Source organism: Triturus cristatus, chromosome 6 (assembly GCF_964204655.1).
Source record: "Triturus cristatus chromosome 6, aTriCri1.1, whole genome shotgun sequence".
Taxonomy (NCBI): Eukaryota; Metazoa; Chordata; class Amphibia; order Caudata; family Salamandridae; genus Triturus; species Triturus cristatus.
The window spans coordinates 724877460-724903126 of NC_140589.1; the positions used below are offsets into that span (position 1 = coordinate 724877460).

The following is a 25667-nucleotide window of genomic DNA, read 5'->3' on the forward strand; positions in this document are numbered from 1 at the left end:
GAGTTGTAATCTCCCTCACTGAAATTCTGGGTGTAGAATCCCTCTCTAATGTGCAGGGCGCATGCTATGTCTCTAAGGTGCAGAATCCTTCTCCCCAGGGACAGGCTGCACCTCCCTCTTAAAGGTGCAGGATTCAGACTCACTCTCTCATTTTCAGACTGACTCTCAGACTGACTCTTGTCCAGGCACATGCTCGCTAACAAAGGGGCAATTGGTATCTGTGGTTCAGGGCAAATTACCTCTCTCAGATGCAAGTTTCTGACAGTGCTGGTTACGGGTGCTACAGGTTGTATTAAATGCCTAAAAGCTAAGAATCATGTGGGGCGGCTGAAGACTACCTCAAAAACAACATTTACATACGTTAGGTAGGCTCTGCACAATGAGCCCCTTTCCCCAGCACAGGTACAACTTGCTTAGTCGCTGTTGTGCGAGTGTCACAGCTCAACATTATATAATGATGGACTTCCTTTGCCATGTCTGGGTTAAAGTCTTTAAAGTCCCCAAGCCCTTGCTGTGTGAGTCTGCGAGGAAAGCAGTCCTCTCATCAGAACATGCACATCCGCTTCAGCTTCTATCACCAGTAAAACTAGCGTATGCAGAGTTAGAACTCGTCTATTTGAGATCTATTGGCTTTGTCAATATTCTTTTTTAGTGATGTTGTACAGCAGCGCATCTGCTGTGCAACATGGATGAAAGTAAAAAAAAAAGTGTTATAGTGTACTCAACACTGGCCGTATCATATCACTTTTTTTTAACTTTTCGCCATGCTGCACAGGTCTGCACAATTCTATGTACATGATATGTAAAAGATAGCAAAAAACTGACAGAGCCAAAAAGCTCTACTATTTGGCTTCCTCAGTCTTTTCAAAGATCTGTTGGCTCTGCCAATGCTTGTTCTTTTTCACCTCCCAACCCTAGATTCAGATCCTGACAATTCACGTTTTTCATATCTATAAATATGTGCCCCTGAATACTTTTAGAGAGAAGGTAACCACTGCTTCAAGTCCACAGTAGTAGCAGCAGAATGCCATATCACTTACGTTGTTCACTTTTTAGGTCTCGCCTAGCGTTGCAGTGTGCAAAGTGCATTAGAATTATAATTGTGCTGGGGAATTCAATGACATTTTGAAACCAAGTACCACAGTTAGGGACGCAAACAGGAAGTGCACAGTATTTAATCTAAAACGTGTTCAAATCTGTGTTGAGGCTTTAAAACCATAGGAAGGTAGTTCAGGCTCCTCCCTGTCAGTAAATTAAAAAGTTCAGGCAACTCCAGCAAATAAAAAGCATTTTTAGGTTTAGCATTCAAGATCTCTTGTATATACTTCAGTATATACTTTACCAGAGGTCAGTAAAATACCAGAATCACTTTAGCATTCTCTAGTTTCCAGTCCATATAAATTGTCTTCAACAAACACCCGTAGACAATAATATTTTTTTCAAATCTTGTATTTTCAGTGATCTGACCACCGAAGGCCCAGCTTTTATATTAAAAAAAAAGATTTGGACTATACCATTTCCCGTTGAAAGGCAAAATTTCTCTCCATGTGTTCCCATACCTGCCGTGTCACGCAGTTTGGTGCTTACTTTCCCTCCATGTTAAAGAACAGTAGCTGTTTCAGCACCCAGGCTAATGTGCTGCATAGCTAAATACATATAAGGTCCCAAAGGCGAGAGCGTTTGCATTGCAAATGCTTGTTTTATTTTTTTTGTAGTTTTCTATAGCGTGAAGTTGGCCCAAAGGCATTGGAGCAATTACCATGAGCACCAGCTACATTGCACTAGATCAAATTTATTTTTAACTTAGGATGGGAGATGAAGTGATTTGCCCAGAATTGCTGGATGTTGAGCTGACGCCAGAACTCGAAGGTTCTTTCCCAGTAGCAACGCCAACAGCTCTCAGACCATAAAGTTACATTATATCCCCCACCACTCCACCAGGGCGTAAAAGACAGTGGAACCGAGGTGAAAACACCTGGCCCCTAACAAGGCCTCTTTCCTTACTAACCCCCTCCCCAGCCCACTATAGCCTCAGGGCAGATGCGCAACTAGAGCCACATTTTTGGGGGGGGGGGGGACTAATTCTTCCAGCAATAGTCAGAGTGGAGATGCAGGAGGTCTAAGAAGGGTTGAAAAAGCAACTAAGCCTCATTAACAAGCAAATGGTATTTTAAAGACCTGTGAAGTACTCGGATGCGACTGTGTGTGTGCCCGGGAAGCTGTCTCAGCCCGGGCTGCCACACACGACAGGGGTATATGGGGGGCTGAAGCCCTTTTAGCCCAATGGGCGTTGCGCGCCTGCCTCAGGGTATAAGACCTGGCTGTGGAGGGGATCACGAAAGGCACACAGCTGATGCTGCTACTCCAGGGGGCTTAGGTGAGAATGGCCCTGTCTGCAAGAACCCTGCATACTCCCACCCACCCCACACCTACCATGGTCTATGGCCCAGCAGGGGAATGACACTGCTTCTGGGTCAGACTGGGCTAGCCACAGGAGGCAGGAAACCGAGGTGAGAGTGCCCTAAGGGCCATAACAACACCTGGCCCCCAGTTTGACAGCATGGCAGGGAAGTGACCATGATACTGGTGACACATTACAGTGGTCTGGCGGGGACCAGAACAGGTACTAAGTCTCTGTGAGCCAGTATACAGATGCCCTAAAAACTTGGCCACATATGACCCTGCAGCACTGGCCCGTCGTCCAATGCCCGACTGCCTGCCTTCCCAATCCAACCCTACACCCACCCACACTGGTAACGCAGGTGTTGCAGACGCGGATTGTGGATGGGCTTATGGCAAGTTGGGTACTGCACAATGGGGCAGCAGAAGGAGCGCAATAGCCAAAGCTGGAGCCGTTCAAGCGTGTGCCCTTGGGATGCCTTATGGCAGGGGCAAGGGGAGCAGGCAATAGGGCAGCAGCATGGGGTCAGCAGAAAGAGCAGACACAGCACTTGCAGTCCAGGGCAGTCACGAGGGTCTCACACAACACTTGGCATCAAGGTATAGCCTAGAAGCCGCATGAGAGGTGCTAGACCCTGGCTGGGAAGAGGCTTTCGCTCAGGGCGCTGCCACAAGGTGCTGTTGTAGACTAAGAACTACTGGATTTGAGCTACAGACAATGTGAGGCAATGATGATGATATGCTTGTTTTAAAAATAATTATCTGTGAGTTTTTGCATGTCAATATGTGAATAAAGATGAGCTGCAGGCATTTTGCACCATCAGAGGCTTGATTCTTCTTGGACAGCAAAGGGGAAGGTGGGGTGCATGTAGCGACTGGAAAGTTCGAAGACACTCGCCCTCCTGGTAGGGGTTAGCTGCCTTGGTTAGAGGGTATTTCTCCCCAGAAAGCAGCAACAATTAGACCCAATGAGTATGCACATGTTTGTTGAGGAATACTCCCTCTTTAGGTCTCGCCTAAGTCAGAGCATGACCTGTCTCTTGCGAGACCTTTTGTTACCTTACAAGTGGCTTAGAGGCTGACCATTGATTACCAATGGTTGACTTCATTGATACTCATTTGATGGGTCCCTATTTGTCAGCTTCGATAAGCTTCCTTCCTCTTTATGTGTTTGTCCGTTCCCTGGAGCATGGACACATTACTGTGTCCTTCCACTGCTCACCTTTTCAGGCACTACATTTTTTCTTTTTAAGCACTATATGAGTGTGTGTGTGTTTTTCCAGCTCTCTCTCTCGTGTACTGCTCCTCCGTGTTCCTCCCCTAGTCCTGAACACCCACCTTCCCTCCATTGCATGCTTGCCCTAGCCCTCCCGGCTCAACTCTTCATTGTCAGTCTGCTTGTCTAGAGAAGCTTTTTAAATTGCTGATGCTTGAACCCTGATGGTAATTTGTTTTTAAATGCTTTTTAAAAAAAAAGAAATTTGCACTTTGCACATACTCGTACTCACCCAGCGCTTGATCCTGGGGACTCACGATACTCGGGGAACCGGGTGCTTGCCCTCTGATTGATTCACCCACGCCTCGGTCCGACTCAGCAAGTGCAGTTGAGTAGAAGGCGGTACTGGGACGGTGGCATTGGGGACTGGGACACTTCCGGGCGAGTAGCGGTTAGCGGGCTAGTCTTCCTGTGAAAACCTCTACTTTAACAGATGCCATAGCGCACACGCAGCAGACGCGGTAGTACTGCTGACTGAAGGCGGTGCTGCTAGCTAAGTATTAGTACTTGCCAGAAACATTAGAGAAGCTTTTTAAATTGCTGATGCTTGAACCCTGATGGTAATTAGTTTTTAAATGCTTTAAAAAAAAAAAGAAATTTGCACTTTGCACATACTCGTACTCACCCAGCGCTTGATCCTGGGGACTCACGATACTCAGGGATCCGGGTGCTTGTCCTCTAATTGATTCACCCACGCCTCGGTCCAACACGGCAAGTGCCGTTGAGCGGAAGGCGGTACTGGGACGGTGGCATTGGGGACTGGGCCACTTCCGGGCGAGTAGCGGTTAGCGGGCTAGTCTTCCAGCGAAAACCTCTACATTAACAGATGCCAGAGCGCGCGCGCCAAAGGCAAGCCCGTCTGCGCCTGGACCGGGCCCAGGGCCACGCTCCCTGGCTCTCCTTTATCAGCTTTGCCTGGTAAGATGTTAAAGTACTCAAGCAAACAGCTGAAAGATATCTGTTTTGCAACTAACGCACACAATTGTCTCAACTTAGACATAGACTCACTAACCACTCACTCTTCTCTCGGTTGCTCCAATTGTTCGTTTAAATTGGAAATCCACACTAATTCAGCTCCCTCGCAGCTGCAACCTCCGCATACAAATCAAGAATATATTCACTTAGCCCTTATAAATGCACATTCCCTCTCCAAGCACAAATATGAAATATCCGACTTCTTAAAGGATCATGATCTTGACATAATATTCATAACAGAAACTTGGCCAGACCCATCGTCTGGACCCGATTTTTGCACCGCAACCCCTGACAGTTACCATGTTCATAGACACGATAGACCTATTAAAAAGGGAGGTGGACTGGCAATCATTTACCGTGATAAATACCTAGTTAGGGTGGAGACAATCCCCTCCTTGGTCTGTGAAGCTTTTACTTTTTCGATCTTGCTCACCCATTCACAACCCTTCAAAGGTATCCTTCTCCATCGCCCCCGGGCTCGCCGGCTGAGTTTCTTTCTGCCTTGGGCAGTCTCCTTGTACCCTTAGTAGGAGAATCCAACCTCACCATCTTGGGAGACTTTAATTTTCATTTAGAGACCCACGATGATAAGGATACTTCCTCTCTCATCACCGAATTAGAGGCAGTGGGCCTTACCCAGTTGGTGACAAGCCCCACACACTCAGCAGGCCATACGCTAGATGGTCTGTTCTCTAGCAATCAGCTAATCTCCCTAAAGAACGTCCTGCCTTTAGTCTGTACTGACCACTGTGCAGTTTTGTTTGATATTCTAATAAAAAGGAAAAACGCTCCACATACTTGGTTTGATCCATCTACATCGTTCAAAGCCTGGAGTAGCATTGATCTGTGACGTTCCTGTCCCAAGACGGGTGCTCCTCAGGATTCGAGTGATGCAATAAGGGTTCCACCCCTTGATCTCCCCAACTCCTACAATGAATGCACAGAGTATTAGGACGATCAAGTGAGGGAAGGGTAGGAAGGGAACAGCAGGGAGTAGAACCTGTAATACAAATGCAAAACATTAAATACAGGAGCATGCAACACTACACTCGAGTCTCACTAGGAATTTCAATTACCTTGGACATTTATACTACTACACGCAGGCTCTGTCTTTCTTCAGACCACATGGTATTACATCGTACTTGATACCAAGAAAGATAATAGAAGCATATCATCATTAACTCTATGAGTGCACCTTATGACTAAAGTTAACCAAAACTCCTGATCCCCTACACACCTGTTTGGAACCCTACAATGCAATAAGTAGAAAAGCAAGGATCCTTAAATGTAGATTCCCAAGGTTCAATAAATTCTCCCTTCTTAGCTATGCTGTTCCCGAAATGAAACTAACAAGTAATATCCAAATTCAATCCAGGCTCCTTACTTCGAAACGTGAACAAAACCATATGTCTAAATGTATTTCCTCCCGTATTTCCATCAAATCCTGATGGCTTAAAAGTCACGGAAAGTAAACGGGGATACTAGCTGTTCACTCCTCGTCAACGTGGTTACAATACAAGCACTCCATGGAACTTCTTTAATGAGCGAAAAAAATAATGGCGGTAAGTGGCTCACGGCTCTTGTCCGAGCGCGTCCACCTCTAGGACTAACAAAGTGCTGCTCCTACCTTGTAGCGAAGGGACTGAATGAACGTGGTGAACGCTTCCCTTCAATCGCAGACTGGGAACTGCCGTGGGGAGCGCCCGGTCTGAGAGTCAGGCAGCGGCCGGCAGGAGCCGATCGGCACGCTTACCGCCTATCTTCCATCAGTGACGAAGGAGCATGCCCATACACCAAACAGCTCCGTACAGAAATCCTCTTTCCGCATCCAATACTATTCCAGGGACTTGCCGCCTCCAAGTGCTGTGGATCTCTGTCGGGAAACGCCAGGAAGCTGATTCGAAAGGGTTCAAATCCAGGATTACGCACGTGATTCTGTGCGCGTCGCTTCCTTATATGGCTGCGGCTCCGCCTTCTCTCCCGATGCTTTCTGGGAGTTGTAGGCTATGTAGGCGCAACGTGGACCAAACCTCTCATGATCAGCATCTTCCTAAAACGTATCTGCTCTCCACTCAACATGACCTCACACCAGACCCTGAACTTGCCTCATCTAACTATTTAGAATGGCTCCATAATGCCTTCAACTCTTTAGTATCACTCAAAGAAGTCTCTAAAAACAGACATGCCCCTTCTGCCCCTTGGTTCTCAGAGGCTCTCAGACTTGAAAAACAATGTAGAAACCTTGAGAGACACTGGCGTAGAGACTATAACAACGCAAAAATCTGTTACAAGGAAGCAATAACTAAGTATAAACACCTCATTATCCAGGAGAAAAGTAAGTACTACCTTAGACAAATAGGATCCTCTCAAGATTCCAATAAACAACTGTATCAGGTAGTGGGCAAACTATCAGGGCTGGCGACAAATCTTAGTATAGCCCATCGCAAACCCTATGTAACTCACTAGCTAGTTTCTTCCGCGAAAAGGTCAACCAAATCTATGTCAATTTCACAGCCCAACCTAAGGCAGACCACCAGATTGTGGCTTATGACAAGGAAGAAACTCCCCCCTTGTTCTCAGAATTTAGTCAAGTCTCACCGCAACAGATCACGGACCTTATCTCCCTCATTAAATCTGGATCCTCCACTGACCCTTGTCCACCTTCAGTTTTGAAACTGATCTCTTATCTAATAGCCCCCAACCTTTCAAATATCTGCAATGCAATGTTCAGTACAGGCAACTATCCGTTCATATGGAAAAAGGTCATTATCAAGCCTCTGCTTAAGAAGCACAATCTTGACCCTGCAGACACAAAAAACTATAGGCCTATCACAAGGCTTCCATTCCCAGCAAAAATCTTCGAAGGAATCATGAACTCACAGTTTGCTCAATATATTGAAGAAATCAATTTACTGGATGACACGCAATTTGGCTTTTGGAAGGGCCACGGTAACGAGACAGCCCTCATTAAAGCATCAGATGAAATTAGGACGATATTAGACCAAGGTGGTGCTGCTTTCCTGGTGCTGCTGGACTTATCAGCAGCATTTGACGCGGTCGATCACGCCACCTTGAGTCCGACATTAAGATCTATGTGTCGGACTTGGCCAGAGTCATTAAACCACACGGGATGGGTCTTACATTTTACGCCGATGACCAATGTTCCCTCTAATTTTTTTCCTCTGTGTGCGGCAGTGGAGGGTCTCTGTGCGCTGCAACCTTGGCTATGTGCGCCAGGAACCAGACCGCGCGCGTGTGCAGCGCCAAATGTCACTCCAAACGTTTACTTTAAAAAGTGAAAAGATGGTGCATGTTTACACATACAGCGCCACGTTAAGGGTCTTAAGGTCGGTTTGCAAATTGGATAAACACTCCATGACATGAATTGGTTATACAGGCAAGTACACTTCAGGTTTAGAAAAGCACAAGACTCCAAGGGATATATTATCAAGAACGGCGTTAAAATTATCGCCGCTTTAGCGGCAGAAAACTGCCGCTAAAGCAGCGATAATGGGCTTGATAATATGCCCTTGAGAATTCCAATAGAAGCCCATGTTCTGGTATGAACCTGGGCTTCTATTGGAATGCTCAAGGGCATAATATCAAACCCATTATCGCCGCTTTAGCGGCAGTTTCCTGCTGAAGTCTTGTTTTTAATGAGGACCTAAAGGTGTAGCACCTGAATGTTGCAAAGTTTCAGGATGGAGATAAAAAGTGCAGTTATCGAGCTACCACTCAGCAAGGGGCGCACTGATTGGCAGAGCAGATCACCGTCGCTGTTTGCACGCCCCCATTAGTGCACTTTACTTCAATTGCTTCTTACAGTTTCTTGTAGCTCAAATGGGTCTAATTTCGGATATTTATTTGTTTCCCTATGTTTCATTGCTTGATTTTTGCTCTGGAGAAAATGTCACTCTAGTTGCTGAAATGTCATTCACAATTACAGGGAAATTATTAAAATGCCACACATAGCAATCTGAAACCTTGGCAGCTATGCTAAAGAGCACAGCAAGTTTAAAAACACAGCGTGTACTTTCAGAAAGTACACGCTGTGTTTTTAAACTTGCTCTACTCTTATGCTAGTAAAGCGCAGTGCGGGGAAGATTGTGGGCTTTTGTTTAAGTATTCATGTTAATCACAGCCCCTTCACGAGCTGTGATTAACATGAATTCTTAAACAAAAGCCCACAATCTTCCCCGCACCGCGCTTCACTAACTAAAGAGTAGAGCAAGTTTAAAAACCCAGCGTGTACTTTCTGAAAGTTCACGCTGGGTTTTTAAACTTGCTCTACTCTTTTGTTTGTAAAGCACCATGTGGGGAACAGGCCCGTCTCCAGGAATTTTTATTTGGGTGGGCCAAGGGTGCATTTGGGTGGGCCACTGCGGGCTTGATTTGTCGCATATATGTCTAGGCAGGCCTGCTTCCGGGCCCTCCTTTATCTCTTCTTAGTCTTACAAGGCCCAGTAAAAACGCACTTTTTTCCAAATCTCTTTCTAAATATTATCACTCTCAAAAAGTGCGTTTTCCATGTAATGTTCCTTTATTGGGAAGAGGAGGTTTCTGAGGTGGGAGTATCAGGCAAGTGACACTTCTCGGGCTCCCTCTGTGCGAGCCTTCAGGGAGAATCCCTCTTCATTACTACCTCCACCTGACCCCAGACTCTGCAGGTCATTCCCTTACAGGCTTGATTATCCACTACTCCTCTCCAGTGCACCTTATCTCACAGCTGACCTTGGGCCCCAGCCCCATATCACGCACCATAGGACTCCACTTTCATTTTTCCCGGTAAAAACATTAGTAAAATCGCCTACAAACTTAAAACATTGAATATAGCAGTAAATATAATTAGCACGCACTTTAAAGTATGTTCCACAGTAGCCCTTATGACCCGACTGCTAATTAAATAAACAAAAACAGAAAGGCCATGACAGAGCCGGCTTCAGTGCTGATGCGAAAGTATTTTTTGGTGCCACACCAATAACCTCTTTCTCCGTAAATACCTTTACTACCACCTTCCAACAGTGCCCCTCATCCCTCCATGGCCCCCTCTATTGACCTCCTCCTCGGATTCCCTCACTGCCACACGCCACAAGTGCCCCTCATCTCCCCATAGCCCCTCCCCCTTATGACTGCCTCCTCGGATTCCCTCACTGCCACCCTCCACCAGTGCCCCTCATCTCTCTGTAGCCCCTCCCCCTCATGACCTCCTCCTCAGACTCCATCACTACCACCCTCCACCAGTGCCCCTCATCTTTACTTAGCCCCTCTCTCATATGCATTTCATTTGTTGTATAGCGCTACTCATATCAGTGTAGTGTGTGTCAGTACTTTACATCACGCACACATTATATAGAGACAATGAATCATACAAGTATGTAAATCAGTCTACAGGGAATGTCACATAAACCAATGAGGATTACAAGGTGTAGGAATCACATGTCATCCATACTGGTGAGCAGTATATTTTAAGAGGATTTGGTCTGGAGAAACACAACCTTAGGCTTTAAAGAGTATTACATGGGGGTCAACTTTACTGATAAAAATGTATATCTGCCCAAACATACTCATTTTAGCAACATTAGAATAATGAAAGACTGGGGAAGTTGTAACTATATCACAAAACAAAAAAAGCCAAGTTCTAACTATACCATTCATGTTTGTATGCAGCTCTTTGATGACAGTTCATTGGTCACTGTCCTATGTTAGGATTGTAATTTCTGAACTGCAAGTAACACAAGGATCTCTGTGACAAAGGCAGTAACCCACTGAGCTATCCACATAAAATACAGTTCATCTAACAGACAAATTATTGCTTTCCAGCAGGATCACCAGTGTTATCTAGGCATTTTGTATTGTCTTATTGTTGTCCTGCATCGGCCATGATAATGATAAAAACTGTTTCATTGAAGCACACACGAAGTATGTGTCCTGCTGGGCCTGTGCAGATTTTAAAAAGAAAAAAATGTAACACATTTTCTTACCTACTCCATTAGTCAAACTTTGTGTCTCAGCGTGATGTGATAATCCGCTGCAGGGGTCAGGAAAGGTAAATGGGAATAAATAAACTTCTTCTCTCCTGCGCTGCACAGAAAAAGAAAAATCCACGCAGCAGAACAGTAGGCAAAGGTTACCATTGTCAAAGAAAGGATTTGTCTTCTTTCGTCATGTGGAGATGAAGGGGACAAAAAATAAATAAAGCCAGGTTAACATGTAAATGGTCTTTTAAAGACCTGTTAAGTACTCGGTGCGGCTACGATAATCTCTAAAACTGTCTGTGTGCGTCCGGGAAGCGGTCTCGGCCCGGGCTGACACACACAAGGGGGGAGGGTTGAAGCACTTGGAGCCCAATGGTGTTGCGCGCCTGCCTTCAAGCCCTCACTGCGAGGGCCAAGGCTCCTGTTTGGCTAGAACCGAGCCTGGTGGGGAAGAGTGTGGGCTTTTGTTTAAGTATTTATGTTAATCACAGCTCGTGAAGGGGCTGTGATTAACATGAATACTTAAACAAAAGCCCACAATCTGCCCCACAAGTGCCGACAGCCGCAAGCCCCAAGCCCGCCTTACATTCAATCCCGAGTCCCGGCACACCGCATCCAGGAAGTGAGTGATTTACGCGCCGCTCGCTTTTTTAAAGCAGCGGCGCGATTCACTCGCGGGATGTCGTGGGTGTGTGCGCGCTGCACATACGGCAGTGCGCGCTCACCTTAACGGGAACAGTGCCGATGACACACAATTGGTGCTTGCAGTACATAATAATGGAGAAGCAGTCACGGCTAATTTTCAGGGTGGAATGGTGGCCATCAGCACGTGGATGGCTAACAATTGCCTAAAATTAAACTCGGAAAAAACTGAGGTGATGATTTTTTGCAATCTCTCCCCGGGTTGGTCCCCTACTTGGTGGCTAGCCAAACTGGAACACCCCCCGTCCCCTGTATCAAAAGGTCAGAAATCTGGGCGTCACGTTCGACGACAAGCTGTCCTTCGCATCCCATGTTAACACAGTTGCCTCATCATCCTTTTACACACTCAGGACGATAAAAAAAACTCTTACCATTCCTTCCACTCAGTGCTGGAAAAACCCTCATTAGTACTCTAGTAATGTCAAAAATTGACTATTGCAACGGTCTCCTCATGAATGCACAAAATAAGGTCCTCAATAAAGTACAGTTGGTGCAGAACTCAGCTGCCAGGATTCTATCAGGCACCCCCAAGTACAAATCGATCTCAAAGGTGTTGCGACAGTTCCACTGGCTACCTATAAGAAGCCGTATTAAATTCAAGGCGCTCTGCATCGCTTTTAAGGCCATGCGCAACACTGGACCTAAGTTTGTGAAGGAAGTTCTTGGTGCCTATACGCCTAATAGACCCCTGCGCTCATCAACAGCCAACCTTTTAAGGGTCCCTCGTACTAAGAAAGTCTCATGGGGTTATAGACGATTTACAGTCGCCACCGCCAAACTGTGGAATACAGTCGCCCTTCATATCAAGACTAGCCTGACCTTGCTTGCCTTCAGGAAAATGGTAAAAACATGGCTTTTATACCAATAGTTATCAGATCCAGGTTTATGCTTGTCGTCCGCAGTGCCGAGACACCCAAGGGTGTTTGCGCCCTTTATAAATTGCATAAAATAAATAAATAAAATGAATAAATTGTCTATGTACTAGCCCCAGCCCCTCCCAACCACATTCCATTGCCCATCTGCTTGCCCCAGCCTCTCCTGCCCACCCTCTGTTGTCTGTTTCCCTGCCCCAGCCCTCCCGACACCCACTTTTTGTGGGTCTGCTTGCTTCCAGAGCCTCATGCCCCCATACTATTGTCTTTATGCTTCCCCGATCCCCTCTCATGTCCTCTTCCTCCACCTACGTCCTTCTCTCTCGCCTTCTGTCCCACGGTATTGCCTCTGGGGAGTATACAGATAAAATAAAACTAAAAAAAACACTATGGAGCGAGCACTACTAATGCACTAAAAAACACACACATTAGCATTGGCCATATCATAGTTATTTTTTCAATTAGTTTTAGTCCTGCTGTGCAGGAGCTGCACTGCTGTACAGCATGGCTACAACAATGCCAAAGCCAGTAGCTCTTGTAGGCACAATCTTTTGGCTTTGCCAGTTCTCATTGGCTCGGGCAATACCAATCAAAATGTCAGAATAACATCATTATTGTGTTCCCTTTAAAAATGAATTATAGCCACAGACTGCCAGCTCTCACACGCTCAGAGTTTACAGAAGCCCTCCACCCAGACTGATCATTGGTGTGATGCAGTTCATATTGAGGTAAGGGTAATGAAGTTTGAGGAGTAGCCCATGCAACACCACCCCTATTTTTCATATTGCAAATTTAATTGGAAGGGTACTGTCTGATTCATGCAAGTGTTCAGCAAATTTATTTACACTAGAAACCAACCTTTTTTGTTTTCGGGATCCTAAATATGTAGATTTAAAAAATAAAAACATTTTTAGGGTCAGGGGTGGATCTTGCCTGGTTTGGAAATGGCCGCTTTCTCCTGAGGCTGATGTGGGGCTCCCAATCCTGGGCTGCTGCCAACTACTTTTATGAGTTCCAAGAACTGCCTGGACTGGTGGAGAGTGTGCACAGAGGGGCACAGCTGGGCCTGTCTTTGGCCAATGTGAGTACAGTGGGAGATTGAGCTAAACCAGTGACGCAAGGTAACTTGGAGTTGAGGTGAAGCAGCCTTTCAAGATAGTGCTGCCTCCATAATGTCCAAAAGAGAGGATTGGCTGAGATTGTGAGTCAGGAGTCGTTTCAATACTGGTACTGGTGGAAGGCATGCATAGGTGGGACTTTGCTGTAACTTCGAGTTTCCTGGGCAAGAACTGGACCCCTGGGAGAGGTGGAGCAGCAGTGATGGTATGGCAAGGGAAGGGGCACTTGTGAATTTGTAAGCAGGCTCAGGCTGCAGCTAGTGTACAAGACTCCCATCGGCAACGCTCCAACAGTATGGCTGACATATTTTAGAACAAGAGATGACCAATGGAGGACGCCCGTGTTGTTAATTTTGATTACTTTAATTGATCTCAGCATGTTTGGACAGGCCCCATCCAATCAATCCACGGATACCTCCAAAGGCTGTCAAATGTAAGCCTATCAGAGATTTAAAAAAAAGAGAAAGGACTTTTTAAAAAAAAAAAAAACAGCCAAGCTACCACGTCTTGAGATTAATCCCACTCAGAGAAGAAGTTGGAAGATCCTCATCTTGCCAATATATCATAGCAAAGGCATACAGTGAGAACTTTCGGGTTCCCTTAACCTCAGTCCATGGGGACATTAGATCCCAATTACTAACATTCTTTAATAATGTAGAGATCTTTGGGAGTTCTCCTTCGAACCAGATGGAAGGTCTAAAAGCAGTCAGATTTCATATAGAGGGTTAGGATTTCCTTAATAGGAGGAGAGCCGTTGTTGTGGACTTGGAGGGAGCTAGAGTGTTAATTGGCCATGATGTGTCACGGGCAACTCAACATAGGTGACCAGATCTGCATTATCTGCATTATCTGCATTATCTTAAAAAAAAGCAACTGATTGCACTGGGCTCCAATGGCACCTGGAGAAATTGAGAGTGGAATGTGGGTACAGGAATTCTAAACCTACAGGGCCACAAGCGACCATGGTTCTCCTAGGTCAAGGGTCCGCTTTGTGTCTAGGAGGCATTCTTTTCTTGTCCACTGTGGGCGGTTATAATTTGTGTGATACTGAGCTCCTGCTAGGAGGCGCTTGTTTGAGAGATTCTTCTTGAGTTTCATACACTCGTCTTAACCTACTGTGATACCAACAAGTTTTTGATCACATCATACCCTTTACAAACTCATACCCCCCTACTATTGTCCTTGTAGGAGCAGGTAGTTGATATTTCTTAACTGGGAAAATTCTCATGTTCCTTCTATGAAAAATCGTGACAAGATAAAAAAAAATCGTATGTCCTATTCGGTCTGTGTTTAAGGTTCGTTTTTGTTCATATGCTGTCTTATTGCTGGTGAAACAGTGAGTTTCCTTTCCAATAAATTTCAACTTCTTGAGTTAATTGCATTTCAAACATATAGTGTGATCAGTTCATTTAAGATTGAAGCACAATAAGTTTGTTTTTCTCTCTGTCTCTTCTAGGCATTATCCTATTGGGTTGCTATTTGACCTATACGCCTCAAATACAGCTCTTCCTTGGAACATCACAGTACACTTTAAGGTAACGCTATAAATTGAGCCAATATCAGCATTCTTTCACAAAACAAGTGTTTTTTCAGAAACAATTTTTTTTCTGCCAGATTTGAGCTGCTGCTTCTCATGTATGTGGTGGCATTGTGTTTTTTCCTTCCAGGCTGAAAGCAGTGACAATAGAAAGCCTTTTTTTCTAGTGAATAAGTGCATAGGGCTTGATTTGCAAAAGTAGCATACAATTTTGGGTAAGTTTACACTTTTGTGTAAGTTTACCACTTGTCAGCATTCAAAAATTGCACTTTTTTTTAAGTAACTTACACTTTTGTAGGAAGCTCAGTGATGGCAAATAGTATCCAGATCGCTGAACAAGCAAGCAAGCAAGCAAGCCTTCTGTTTGAAGGTAGATGCTTGAAAGGCTTAAGCAATTAACAACTGGGTCAACTAGAATCTTTTCAAGATATGTTTACTAACTAAAAAGTGAACTCACTCTCTTACTCATTCTCACCTATTCTTTCCAGCAATTCACTCTACCTAATACTGTATGTTAGTGAAAATGTATTCCTATAAATTCATGAGGTGCCCATCCCCTCTTTCACATTTTCCCACAAGGGCCACGAAATGTCCAAAATATGTCCACAATACAGAGAATATGGTCCATCTGTGCCATATTCCCATGACTAAATATTGCACGCTTCTAAATAGGAGCCTGCCACAGAATTCTTAGCTCAAACTTTAATTTCACTGGTTCATATCTTATACTTGCAAAGTTGAGGAAATTATTTCATTTGAGTTACAATTATCGTGTGATCCTAACATTTGTTATCATTGCTTTGAGACCCAGGAATGTAAACATAACATAAAGAGTGAGCTATTGCAAGTCCTTTTCTGTTACTTGTTCCATTAACTCTCATTATATTATTTATATATATATATATATATATATATATATATATATATATATATATATATTCCCCTAGGTGGAATGGACTCCCAGGTGGAGATTACACCAAAGCACGGTGTGCGGCAACAGCCAGTAAATCCCACTAATAATTATGCTCAGGTGAACCACCTGAAGTTCTCGCCGGCACCCCTGCATATAACAGGCACCTCCCGTTCCACAGTTAGCTGCCCCAATAAAGCAGCCGCGGACCCGCAAGTGTTTCGCTGTGGTGCAATCCCGCGACCAGGCTGGCTGCTATACAAAATGCAAAAAGAGTTGCCCCTAGGTGGGATGCACTCCCAGGTGGAGATTACGCCAAAGCAAGGGCACACACCATGAACAAAGTCCTTTTTAGGTCGAGCCTAGAGCAGCGCGCATGCGCTGCTTGCTCGACTTTTAGTAATGGGCTTTAGAAAGCTCACCACATGCTCGTGTGTGTACTTTTGTTTGTCTCCCAGGCTATTGGGCTTTGCGTGCAGCTTTCTAAGAAAGACAGCACGCAATTGGGCAAAGGCAGGTGCATGCCCCGCCTTTGCTGCACCCACGGCCTATTGCTTTCGGTTACCCGCACAGGCCACATCTGATTTTCAATTATCGTGCCCAGACACGGGCGCAATAATTGAAAACAGATCGCTCGCTGTGGCGCGCGTGCGTGCACCACTCGCGGGCTTGTTTTCCATTACAAGCACTGAGCAACATTACAGAGCAGACAAACTTTTAAGGAGCCCGCCATAATTCTGTAAAGGGCAGTACAGTTAGAACGTTTTGTCCTTCACTTAACATCAAGACACACCCATGATTATGGACTATTTTGCTAGATGGCTGCCACCAAGCGAACTTGTGTTTTATTATGAAGGACTACCGGTCCCAGATTGCACTTTGATTTTGCAGACTCACCTGATCTGTATTGCTTATTAAAGATGGGAGAAATACTGAAGTTCTTGTTGATGGTGGTCATTTGGTGAGCAGAGAGCCTTTGAGGAAGGGCGTATGCCCGAAACGCGTCAGGCTCTGCGGACACCGATTGTGCCTGGTTCTCCCTCTATCTTGAGAGTGCTGATTAGAGAGTGCGCCCCGCATTGGGTAACTTGTGGACTTTATATATATATATATATATACACACACACACACAAGTATGTTTTTATTAGACTTTATGTGGTGCAAAGCTAGCTGTGACACATCAGAACGCTGTATGGGAGACAGTCGACAAGATTGTGCACGTTAAGTTGGGGGTTGAGTTTACACAAATGCAGGTCACACATCACATTACACGTATTTAGGCACAGGTAGGCTAAATGATTTGCCCAAGATCACACAGTGTTGAGGTAAATGCCGAGGCTGGGTTTTGAACCTTTGTTCCCAGGTTCCAAAGCCAGTAGCTGCTAGGTCACATCTCCTCCCTAAAGTCATCATATTACTTTACTAATGCTAAACATGCCATTTTACCTCCTTGAGACGCACAAAAAATAATGGATGGATTGCTTGAATTAATCTCAGCCACTGGTAATTTCTCGGGCACATCCCAGTCCATTGTTTTTTTTGCCCACCGTGCCACCTCAAAATAGTCTAGTCTAGCCCGAACTACCATTCCAGGTCAGGGGCGTAATACAGGCACCCGCTGACCCGACGGTGCGGGGGGCCTCAAGCTCCAGGGGGCCTCCTCAGCACAGCACTCTGGCCGGGGAGCACCTGATTGAGCCCGAAGGGAACCCTCCAAGTACCTTGCAGGGAGGCCCCCTCAATTTTAGTTACGCCAGTGTTCCAGGTCCTCTGTCATCTGGAACATTGGCACCCCAAGACCGGTCCAGAGAGGACCTGGCTTGGCAGTTTGAGCTGAACTTTTCCATTGCAGCAGTACCAACGCTGATTTGCATATGGCTAGTTCTAATCCGAGGTGGCATGGTGGGCAAAAATGCGATGGACCAGGATACAACCCAGAGTAATAACCAGGGGCTGCTATTAATTCAAGCATTCCCTTCATCACTTTTTGTTAATTCAATTTTCCTCCTTGGGTGCAGGTCTGGCTGCGAAGTTTCACTCTGCTCCAGTGGGCCAAACTCCTCGTGTAGGTGGTCTCTGTCACCCTAGCCTGCTCATCCTCTACCTCCTTGATTGTGGACAGCTTCTGTGCTGTCCTGATGGCAGTGGGGAGGATGAGTGCTACCAAGTTAGAAGATGCAGATTCTCAGTGCAAAAAGTAGAGCAGGAGACAGACTTCTGCCATCATTTGGGAAAACCAGCAGTTCCCCTGAATAACAAGAGGTATAAAAAGAAGAGGAAATCTGAGATGCACTAAACACTGTAGCGCCAACTTCTCAGAACATTCAGCAGCTCTGGTCCTTATGAACTCACCTCGACACGAGAGGCACTGCACCAGGGAGTATGTAACCCTTCCACTTTCTTTGCCCATCTACTCTTAAAGGAGTTTCACTGGCGCACAGCTTTTAAGTGTCTCTCCCAGTACCTTCCTTTATCTCTTGAGGATTCAGACCACTGTGGATTCTTCCCTGGCTCTATTCAACTCTCCGTGTTGTGGACTCCAAAGCGGATGGATCAGATGATAGATCAGACCTATCATTCGGGGCATAGTCAGGTCAGGAATTAATCAAAGTTTCCCAGCCCCACATGGATCTGGCTGCAGCTTTTATCGGCTAAAGGCACATGCCCTCTTTATGAGCTGATGCTGCCTGTCCCAATCCAGGTGCTGGTCCCAACTTCATTTCTGGGCTGTTCAGGTAGACCGTCATAGATGGATAATTATTCATTGATCCTACTCTGAGGTTCAAATCTTGCAGGAAAGCTTCTCTGGAGTTAGCAGACATCTATTCAAAGATCGACTTTGGTTACCATGAAGACCTGCATCCAACAACTGCTTCTATGATGTCAGGACCAACACTATATAAGCGCAATCCATTGTACGCCTCAGTTCCCTGACGAGAAAATGAGTGCATCCACAGTGGCCACACTATCTCCCTACCAAATCCAGCCATTGCTTACAGCCTTAGGTTACATGTACCGTGCTGCAGAGGACTTTCCGTTCTTTTTTTCATACAATCTCCTGGCTGACTGAAGTGGTGATGAGTGCTTCCGGTTAGGGTAAAGCTATATCCTCCCATATAGACAATGAGGCGAAGTTGCTGGTGATGTGAAGAAAGAGAATGTAGCGGTCAAGAGTTTCTCCCTGAAACAGGCAAACAGCAGTTCCATCATGCTCAGCTGTGTGCTTTATTTATGACACAGATGTGACCGATGCACTTCCTTGATCCCTAACTATTTCCTAGAAGAGTAAAGTTCATGCAAAGCGGCAGTGGAGAAGAAGCTGTTGATTTTCAGGAAGAACCTGGCTGGGAGATTAACAAAATACAGAGCCATGTTTCAATTGTAAACATGTCAGTGGGTCTTTAAGTGGTTAGTCCAACAAAACATTAACAGAAACCTGACATGATAACTAAATTATCAATTAGGAAATTGATGGAATCTCACATCGTAATGCGGAGCATAGCTTAAAGAACCTAAAAGGATGCACTTTTTGTAAAGCTGTTAATTGTCTAAAATATGCCAAACAAAGTGCAGTGTGCAAAGCAGTGGTACTATAAAATCCATATTGGAAGCATGGGTCCAGCTGCCTATAGCGAAATGTCTAACATCAATTAATTGAATGACAAATCAATGATCATATGAGGCCAAAATCGAAAACGGGTCCTGCATGGTCTACGGAGCTTATGGGGCTTGTGAATAAATGAGCAAGCCACAAGAAACAGAACATCAAGGGACAGTTACCCAAGACAAACCAAACAGGTGGCAAGGAAAGTGTGAGCCAACTATGCGTGAAGTGCATTGATTAATGATTATTGAAAATTATATTTGGAACAGTAGGATTGTTGATCGGAAACCTTCTTTGACTTTATTGATCGCTTACTTCCAAAGATGTTTCCCCTAAACACGCAACAGTGTTCTGTGATTCTTTTAATAAACAAGATTGTGTCCAGCTGCTACAACTTGTGCAGTTTGGACATTCTTATAGATCAATTGTGGCGTTGTATGATAGGTCTTTCGTGTCAGCACCCCACACCGGAGCACCAGATACATTAAAGATACCTTCAGGTTACATCCAGGTACTCCCTATACACTTTTTGGTGTGTTGCCAATGGTTATATGAACCGTGTTTTTCAGAACCAGAAACTCAGACAGAAAAAACTCTGCTCTCCTTGGATGTCAAAGAGGTTCTGAAATAATATCTGGTCATACATAAGACTTCAGAGAATCCAACTAATCGTTGGTAACTTGCCCTTCTTCCATTAAGGTTTAAGCCTTCTCAGAGTAAGGCATAACCACCTCGGGTGTATGTTAATAAAAATATTTTTTCAGGGGTAAAAAAGCCCACAAAAAAATGATATCAGGTAAACAGTTCCCCACACATGCAAGAGTAAAGACTCAACCGACAGCATGATTGGCTTCCCTGGCAGCCCTTCATGGTGAAGACGTTCCTTATCTTTGCAAAGTACTGCTGTCTTAATACTGACACAAGCTGAGGCACCAGTAGGACTGACTCAAGGCATTGTTTTGATGAAAACTCATATTCTCCTTCCTAGGTAACAACTGCTTTGTAATTTATTCTGAACATTTGAATCAAGGGACGAAGCAATGCTGGAGAAGGAAAAACGTTGCTTACCTGCAGCTGTGTTTCTTTAGTGTTGGTACCTACCAGTCACCTTTCCCAGTGAGGAGAACATTGCTGGAATGGTACTCTGTGTGCTAAAATTTGACGTGTGCCTGAGTGGCGGACATTAAAGCCCCTTCATTCAGTGACTCAAAGTACCAGCCCAAGCAATGAGGTGGATTGTTGAAAGTGATGTGTGTGTGTGTTTAGGAGGATTTTCCACTTGACACTGATAATACAAAGTATGTGATTCCGTGAAAGATGCCAACGCGAGAAAATGGTAGATAAAAGCATGTCACATCTTTCTATCGATGCCTGATGATATCAGGATTCCTGGAATATTCCTTTTAAGATTAGGCGAATAAAGCCGAGAGCACTGTTAGTGCTCACATCGCTTATGTTCATTAAAGATTTGCCAGTGGTGAATCAGTGTTGCCGAGAGTCATAAGTAGTGTTGAGCTGCATGTCTCTGCTTCAAATCAATAAGGCTCTTCAACAAAACTGGAATGGAGACCTCAAAGTAGAGGGTGACACTAGCATCCTTCTAAATAGATCTAACGTTGCCCTCCTCCCTGAAATTTTTCTGATGCTGTCATCACTTCTAGAATCCTCCTTCTGTCTCAAAGTTTTCGAAGAGTAGAAAAAAGTTCTCCCTGTAAACATTTATCGAAAGTGGTCGGTGACCATTCCCTCCCTTCCATGGGCCTGACCGAGGTCACATAATTTATCATGTCATTTTAAATATCGCCTCTTGGGAACTGGAGTTTACTCCTCCCCTCATTTTCAGTAAACATGTGTTCAAGTAGAATCAAAGCAACATCAATAGAATTGCACACATGCGTGCAAATGCAGGAAATTGAATGCTATGTGGAATAGATAGTCCATGTACAGAGCGGGGTGTTGTCCTAAAAATAAAAAAGATGTATAGCTTATGGTGATGTAAGTATCCACTGATCACAAGTTAATAGCCTGATCGAAAGAGCATACCAACATTCAAAGAATCCCACTCAGTGATCATAGTGGCCAGTAGGTATGGAAGAAACTAAATGAGAAGGACGTCTGTTTGCATCAGCCTGCAAATGGCAGTACACATGTTGAGGCTACAAGTATATTAAAAAGTAGGTGACATTGTTCATTTAAATTCATTGCTTTTTAATGTACACAATGGGAATCTGATGCTCTTGAGGTAAATGTGCTTGACTTGAGTTTACAGTTATGTGGAATAGACTCTTTACGAGAACTGTTAGTGGGTTCTGCTGTATATCCTATATTTTCATATCTTGCATTGTTCCTACATGTTTTGAAATGGATGTTGCGATTTCCTGTTTTAACTCCTGCTTTTGATGGTATTTTGTTTCTAGAATTTTCCTGAAAAAGACCTTCTCCATTGTCCTTCCAAGGAAGCCATTGAGGCCCATTTCATGGCTTCGATTAAGGAAGCAGACGCCTTAAAGCACAAAAGTCAAGTCATCAATGAGATGCAGAAAAATCACCACAAGCAACTGTGGATGGGTTTGCAAAATGGTACGCTTGTACTCTCTCTACGTTCTTGATAGCAATTTTATGTGTTTTGTGTATATATATATATATATATATGTGTATGTGTATGTGTGTGTGTGTGTGTGTGTGTGTGTGTGTGTGTGTGTGTGTACACGTACGTGTGTGTGTGTGTGTGTACGTGTTTGTGTTTGTACGCACATATATAAAATATATATATATACATACAAATGGAACGTGGGCCATACATGTATATGTTGATATGGTTGGCTTAAATCAATTAGTATGTGTAGCATCTCCTCCCAAGCTACACTGCATGTGTTCTTACAGAGCAGCGACTCGACATTGTATACAATACCTGATGCCTGGTATGTGCTGTGGGGAAAAGCGTTACTACAAAATCTGTTCTTAGATAACAAAAAAAGTGAAAGACCACATACATTAATATTATATGTTTGAAGTCGGTACAAAATGCCATTGTATTACCCTACAATGTAAAGGCCTTGTTTGTTATGGAATGGAAAGTTATGTAAACATACGAATACATGCTTTAGCAATACGATTTTTCCTGAAGGTATTGGAGCGCTTTACATGAGCACCATTTGAATTACAGATGGACACATTCATTTTAGGCATTGGGAGATTAAGTGATTTGCCCAGAATCACAGGATGTTGAGCGTCCCTGCTGAGGCTCGAACCCGGTTCTCCAGCTTCGAGGTCGACCGCTCTAGCCGTTAGGCCACATCCTCTCCCCAATTGTCATATGAGATCACAAATACCTACACATTGTGATAGCCACGAGTTTTACAAGCATGCCGCTTTTCTCCCGTGGCCTTATGATAAATACTTTATTGCTGTATTAGTAAAAGGACCCCACAAATTACACTAATGGGACCAGAGTGAAATTGACTCAATACCTGCACCTTTTCTGAGAGAAGTATTTTGCACCAGTTAAGCCTTGGGTCTGAGGCCCCCTCTATTCGACGTAATTGCTGTAATTCGGCATGTGAGGCTTCCCCGTCAGTAGTCACTGGCCATATGAGGTTGGACCTATTTATATGCGGTATCTCGATGCGCATCTGAAACATGATTGTTGTATCTGGGCAGGTGAAACCAGGCATATAATATCTCTTAGCAATGTCTAGCATGTGTTATCTTTAGTTTTATTGTGTTACAAGAGATTTGTATGCTTTAGTGAAATTTGTATTGACTAATAGCACTGTCTGGCTCTTGGACGTTCACTCCCTGGTCTTGAAAATACCATCCGAGATCGGAGTTCGTTGTTTGTTTGTTATGGGGGTGCAGTTAATTTTTCGTGTATATGGTTGTAAGTGTATTGTACTGGTTAGTGTTGTTTGGTGGGTGTAACCAGATATTTTTACCAGTTTGGGCATGTGCCAAAAGGCAGTAACTGGATGTGTGACCTCTAATGGGATATTTGGGGCATAATATGGGAGCACCTTGAGCTGTATGGCGGTAACTGGCATTATCATTACAGTACTATAGTACCCTGCATCTGGCCATGCTATGATCGCATTGCCACTAAAATATTGAGGCGATACTAAAGTGACAATGAGCATTGATTGTGGTGAACAGTACTCTTAAAACAAAATCCAAATTTGTCCCCAAAATATAGCAGTTTCCTCAATATCTGGCACTTTATATATTTCAATTAATCAGAGTTTTGACTATCAACCAAATCTTGATCTTATAATTTTGATATTTCTTTATCACCACTCATGAATGAATGAATGATTGGAATTTAATATAGCGCACAGCTCTTCAAGAAGAGTGTCCCGGCGCTGACAGATCATGTGGCAGGATTATTGATGCGCAACTAATTTTGAAAAAGCCACGTTTTAAGATATTTAAAAAAAAATAGATAGAGCTGAGATGTCTCTCAGTGCGGCAGGTAGTTTATTCCATGCCTGTTCACCCAGGAACCCAAAGGACCTGCCCCCCATATGGGCCAAGTGAACTTTGGGGGTGCGGATGAGGTCAGAGAAAGATCTTGAGGTCCGCACTGGAATGTGACAGTTAACACGTTTGTTGAGATAGCTTACTCCTTTTCCATGTAGGGCCTTGAAGAGAACCACTAGGGCTTTGAATGTTATCATTTCTTTCAGTCGCAGCCAATTACGGGTTTTAAGAAGGGAGGTCATATGAGATCTGGGTTTAGGTCTAAGAATCGGCCTGGCCGCAGAGTTTTGCACTACTTGCAGGCGTTGGATAAGGTAGCAGGGTAGGCCCAGGTACGGGATATTAGCATAGTCAAGTCTTGACATCACCAAGGCTTGGACCACTATTTTTCTGGTGTCAGACCACTATTTTTCTGGTGTCCATTGTCAAGAGTGGAAGGAATATTTTTAACATACGGAGTTTGCCAAAGCAGGAACCTACCAGAGCTTAAACCTGGGCCCTCATGGAGAGGGAACTATCCATAGAGATGCCTAGATTTTTAACCGTTGTTTGAGCTGCACGTGGCGTAGACCGCTCCTCCGGCCACCATACATTCCAATTACTCACTGCAGGTTGGCCGAAAAAAACTATCTCTGATTTATCTGGATTGCAGTTCAACTGATTCACCTTGAGCCAATTAAACACCTTTGTGAGACATGATCTGATGTTTTCACCATCAAAGTTTGTTCCCTTTTTGAAGGTGAAAATCAGTTGAGTATCGTCCGCATAGGATATAATCTTAGCACCATTAGCCTCTGGCAAGGGTGCCAGGGGGGACATATATCAGTTGAAAAGAGTAGGGCTAAGAATCGATCCCTGGGGTACTCTTACATTCATGCTAGGCATGGGGGATTAGAAAGGAGGAATTCATACTTCCTGAGATCTATGTTGCAAAAAAGAGGTCATCCAGGCCAGTGCTGTCCCACCAATACCCAAGTTCCTCAGTCTGTCGATAAGTCTCATGTGGGACAGTATCGAATGTCGCAGACAGGTCAAGCAATATAAGGACGGCCCTACCACCCTGATTCAGTTTTTCCCTGATGTGCTTGTCACTTCCAACAGGGCAGTCTCTGTGCTATAGTTAGTCCTGAAACCAGATTGGGACGGATGAAGCAGATTATAGCTTTCTGCGTGATCTGAAATTGCTTTGTTCACATGTTTTTCTAAAACTTTAGAGACAACCGGGAGGAGGGTGATAGGCCTATAGTTGGCCGGATCGTTCTGATCGGCGGTTGGTTTTTTAGAAGTGGGAACAATTTTGCCTGCTTCCAGATATGTGGCACTTTGCCGGTGGAAAGAGATAGGTTAAGTACCTTATTTACTGTGAAATTGATAGTGGGAGCTAGAGATGCTAATAGTTTAGCTGGATAAGCATCTATTGGAGATCCGCACTGAGGCATTTTAGGTAAGTGAGCGGGTCGGCCAGTTGTATTTCAGGGAGCTCTAATTATGCAGAAGGCAGCAGACTTTCTGATCAGAGGTTGCTCTATGACTTGGTCCTCTTCTGAATTTTTAGCAAAAAGATTTTGGGATTATAGTATAGTGCCACCTGCTTGGTCCACTCAGCTGAGTGAGGGTATTTTTTCTTAACCGCCGAAGGGGAGGTAAAAGATTTTACAATGTTGAAAATGTCCCTTCCCTTATTGTGGGCAGTTTAAATCTTAACCTGCAGATAGTTCTTTTTGGCCTCTTTCACCTGAAGATAATAGGATTTTAAGGCAGCCTTGTAGTTCTTCCTGTCTTCAGGTGAGTAGTATTTGCGCCATTTCCTTTCCAGACCTCTACA

The 25667-nt window shown here is 44.4% G+C and overlaps 1 protein-coding gene across 6 annotated transcripts in view; it reads left to right on the forward strand.

Annotated features, from left to right (window-relative positions):
• Positions 1 to 25667, forward strand: part of ATG5 (autophagy related 5) — a 443620-nt gene that overhangs the window by 133264 nt on the left and 284689 nt on the right. For all 6 annotated transcript variants that reach the window (XM_085611241.1, XM_085611240.1, XM_085611238.1 and 3 more), the window contains exons 4-5: positions 14775 to 14853; positions 21787 to 21949. In XM_085611241.1, the coding sequence (XP_085467367.1) occupies positions 14775 to 14853; positions 21787 to 21949 (242 nt within the window). The remainder of the gene's footprint in view (positions 1 to 14774; positions 14854 to 21786; positions 21950 to 25667) is intronic.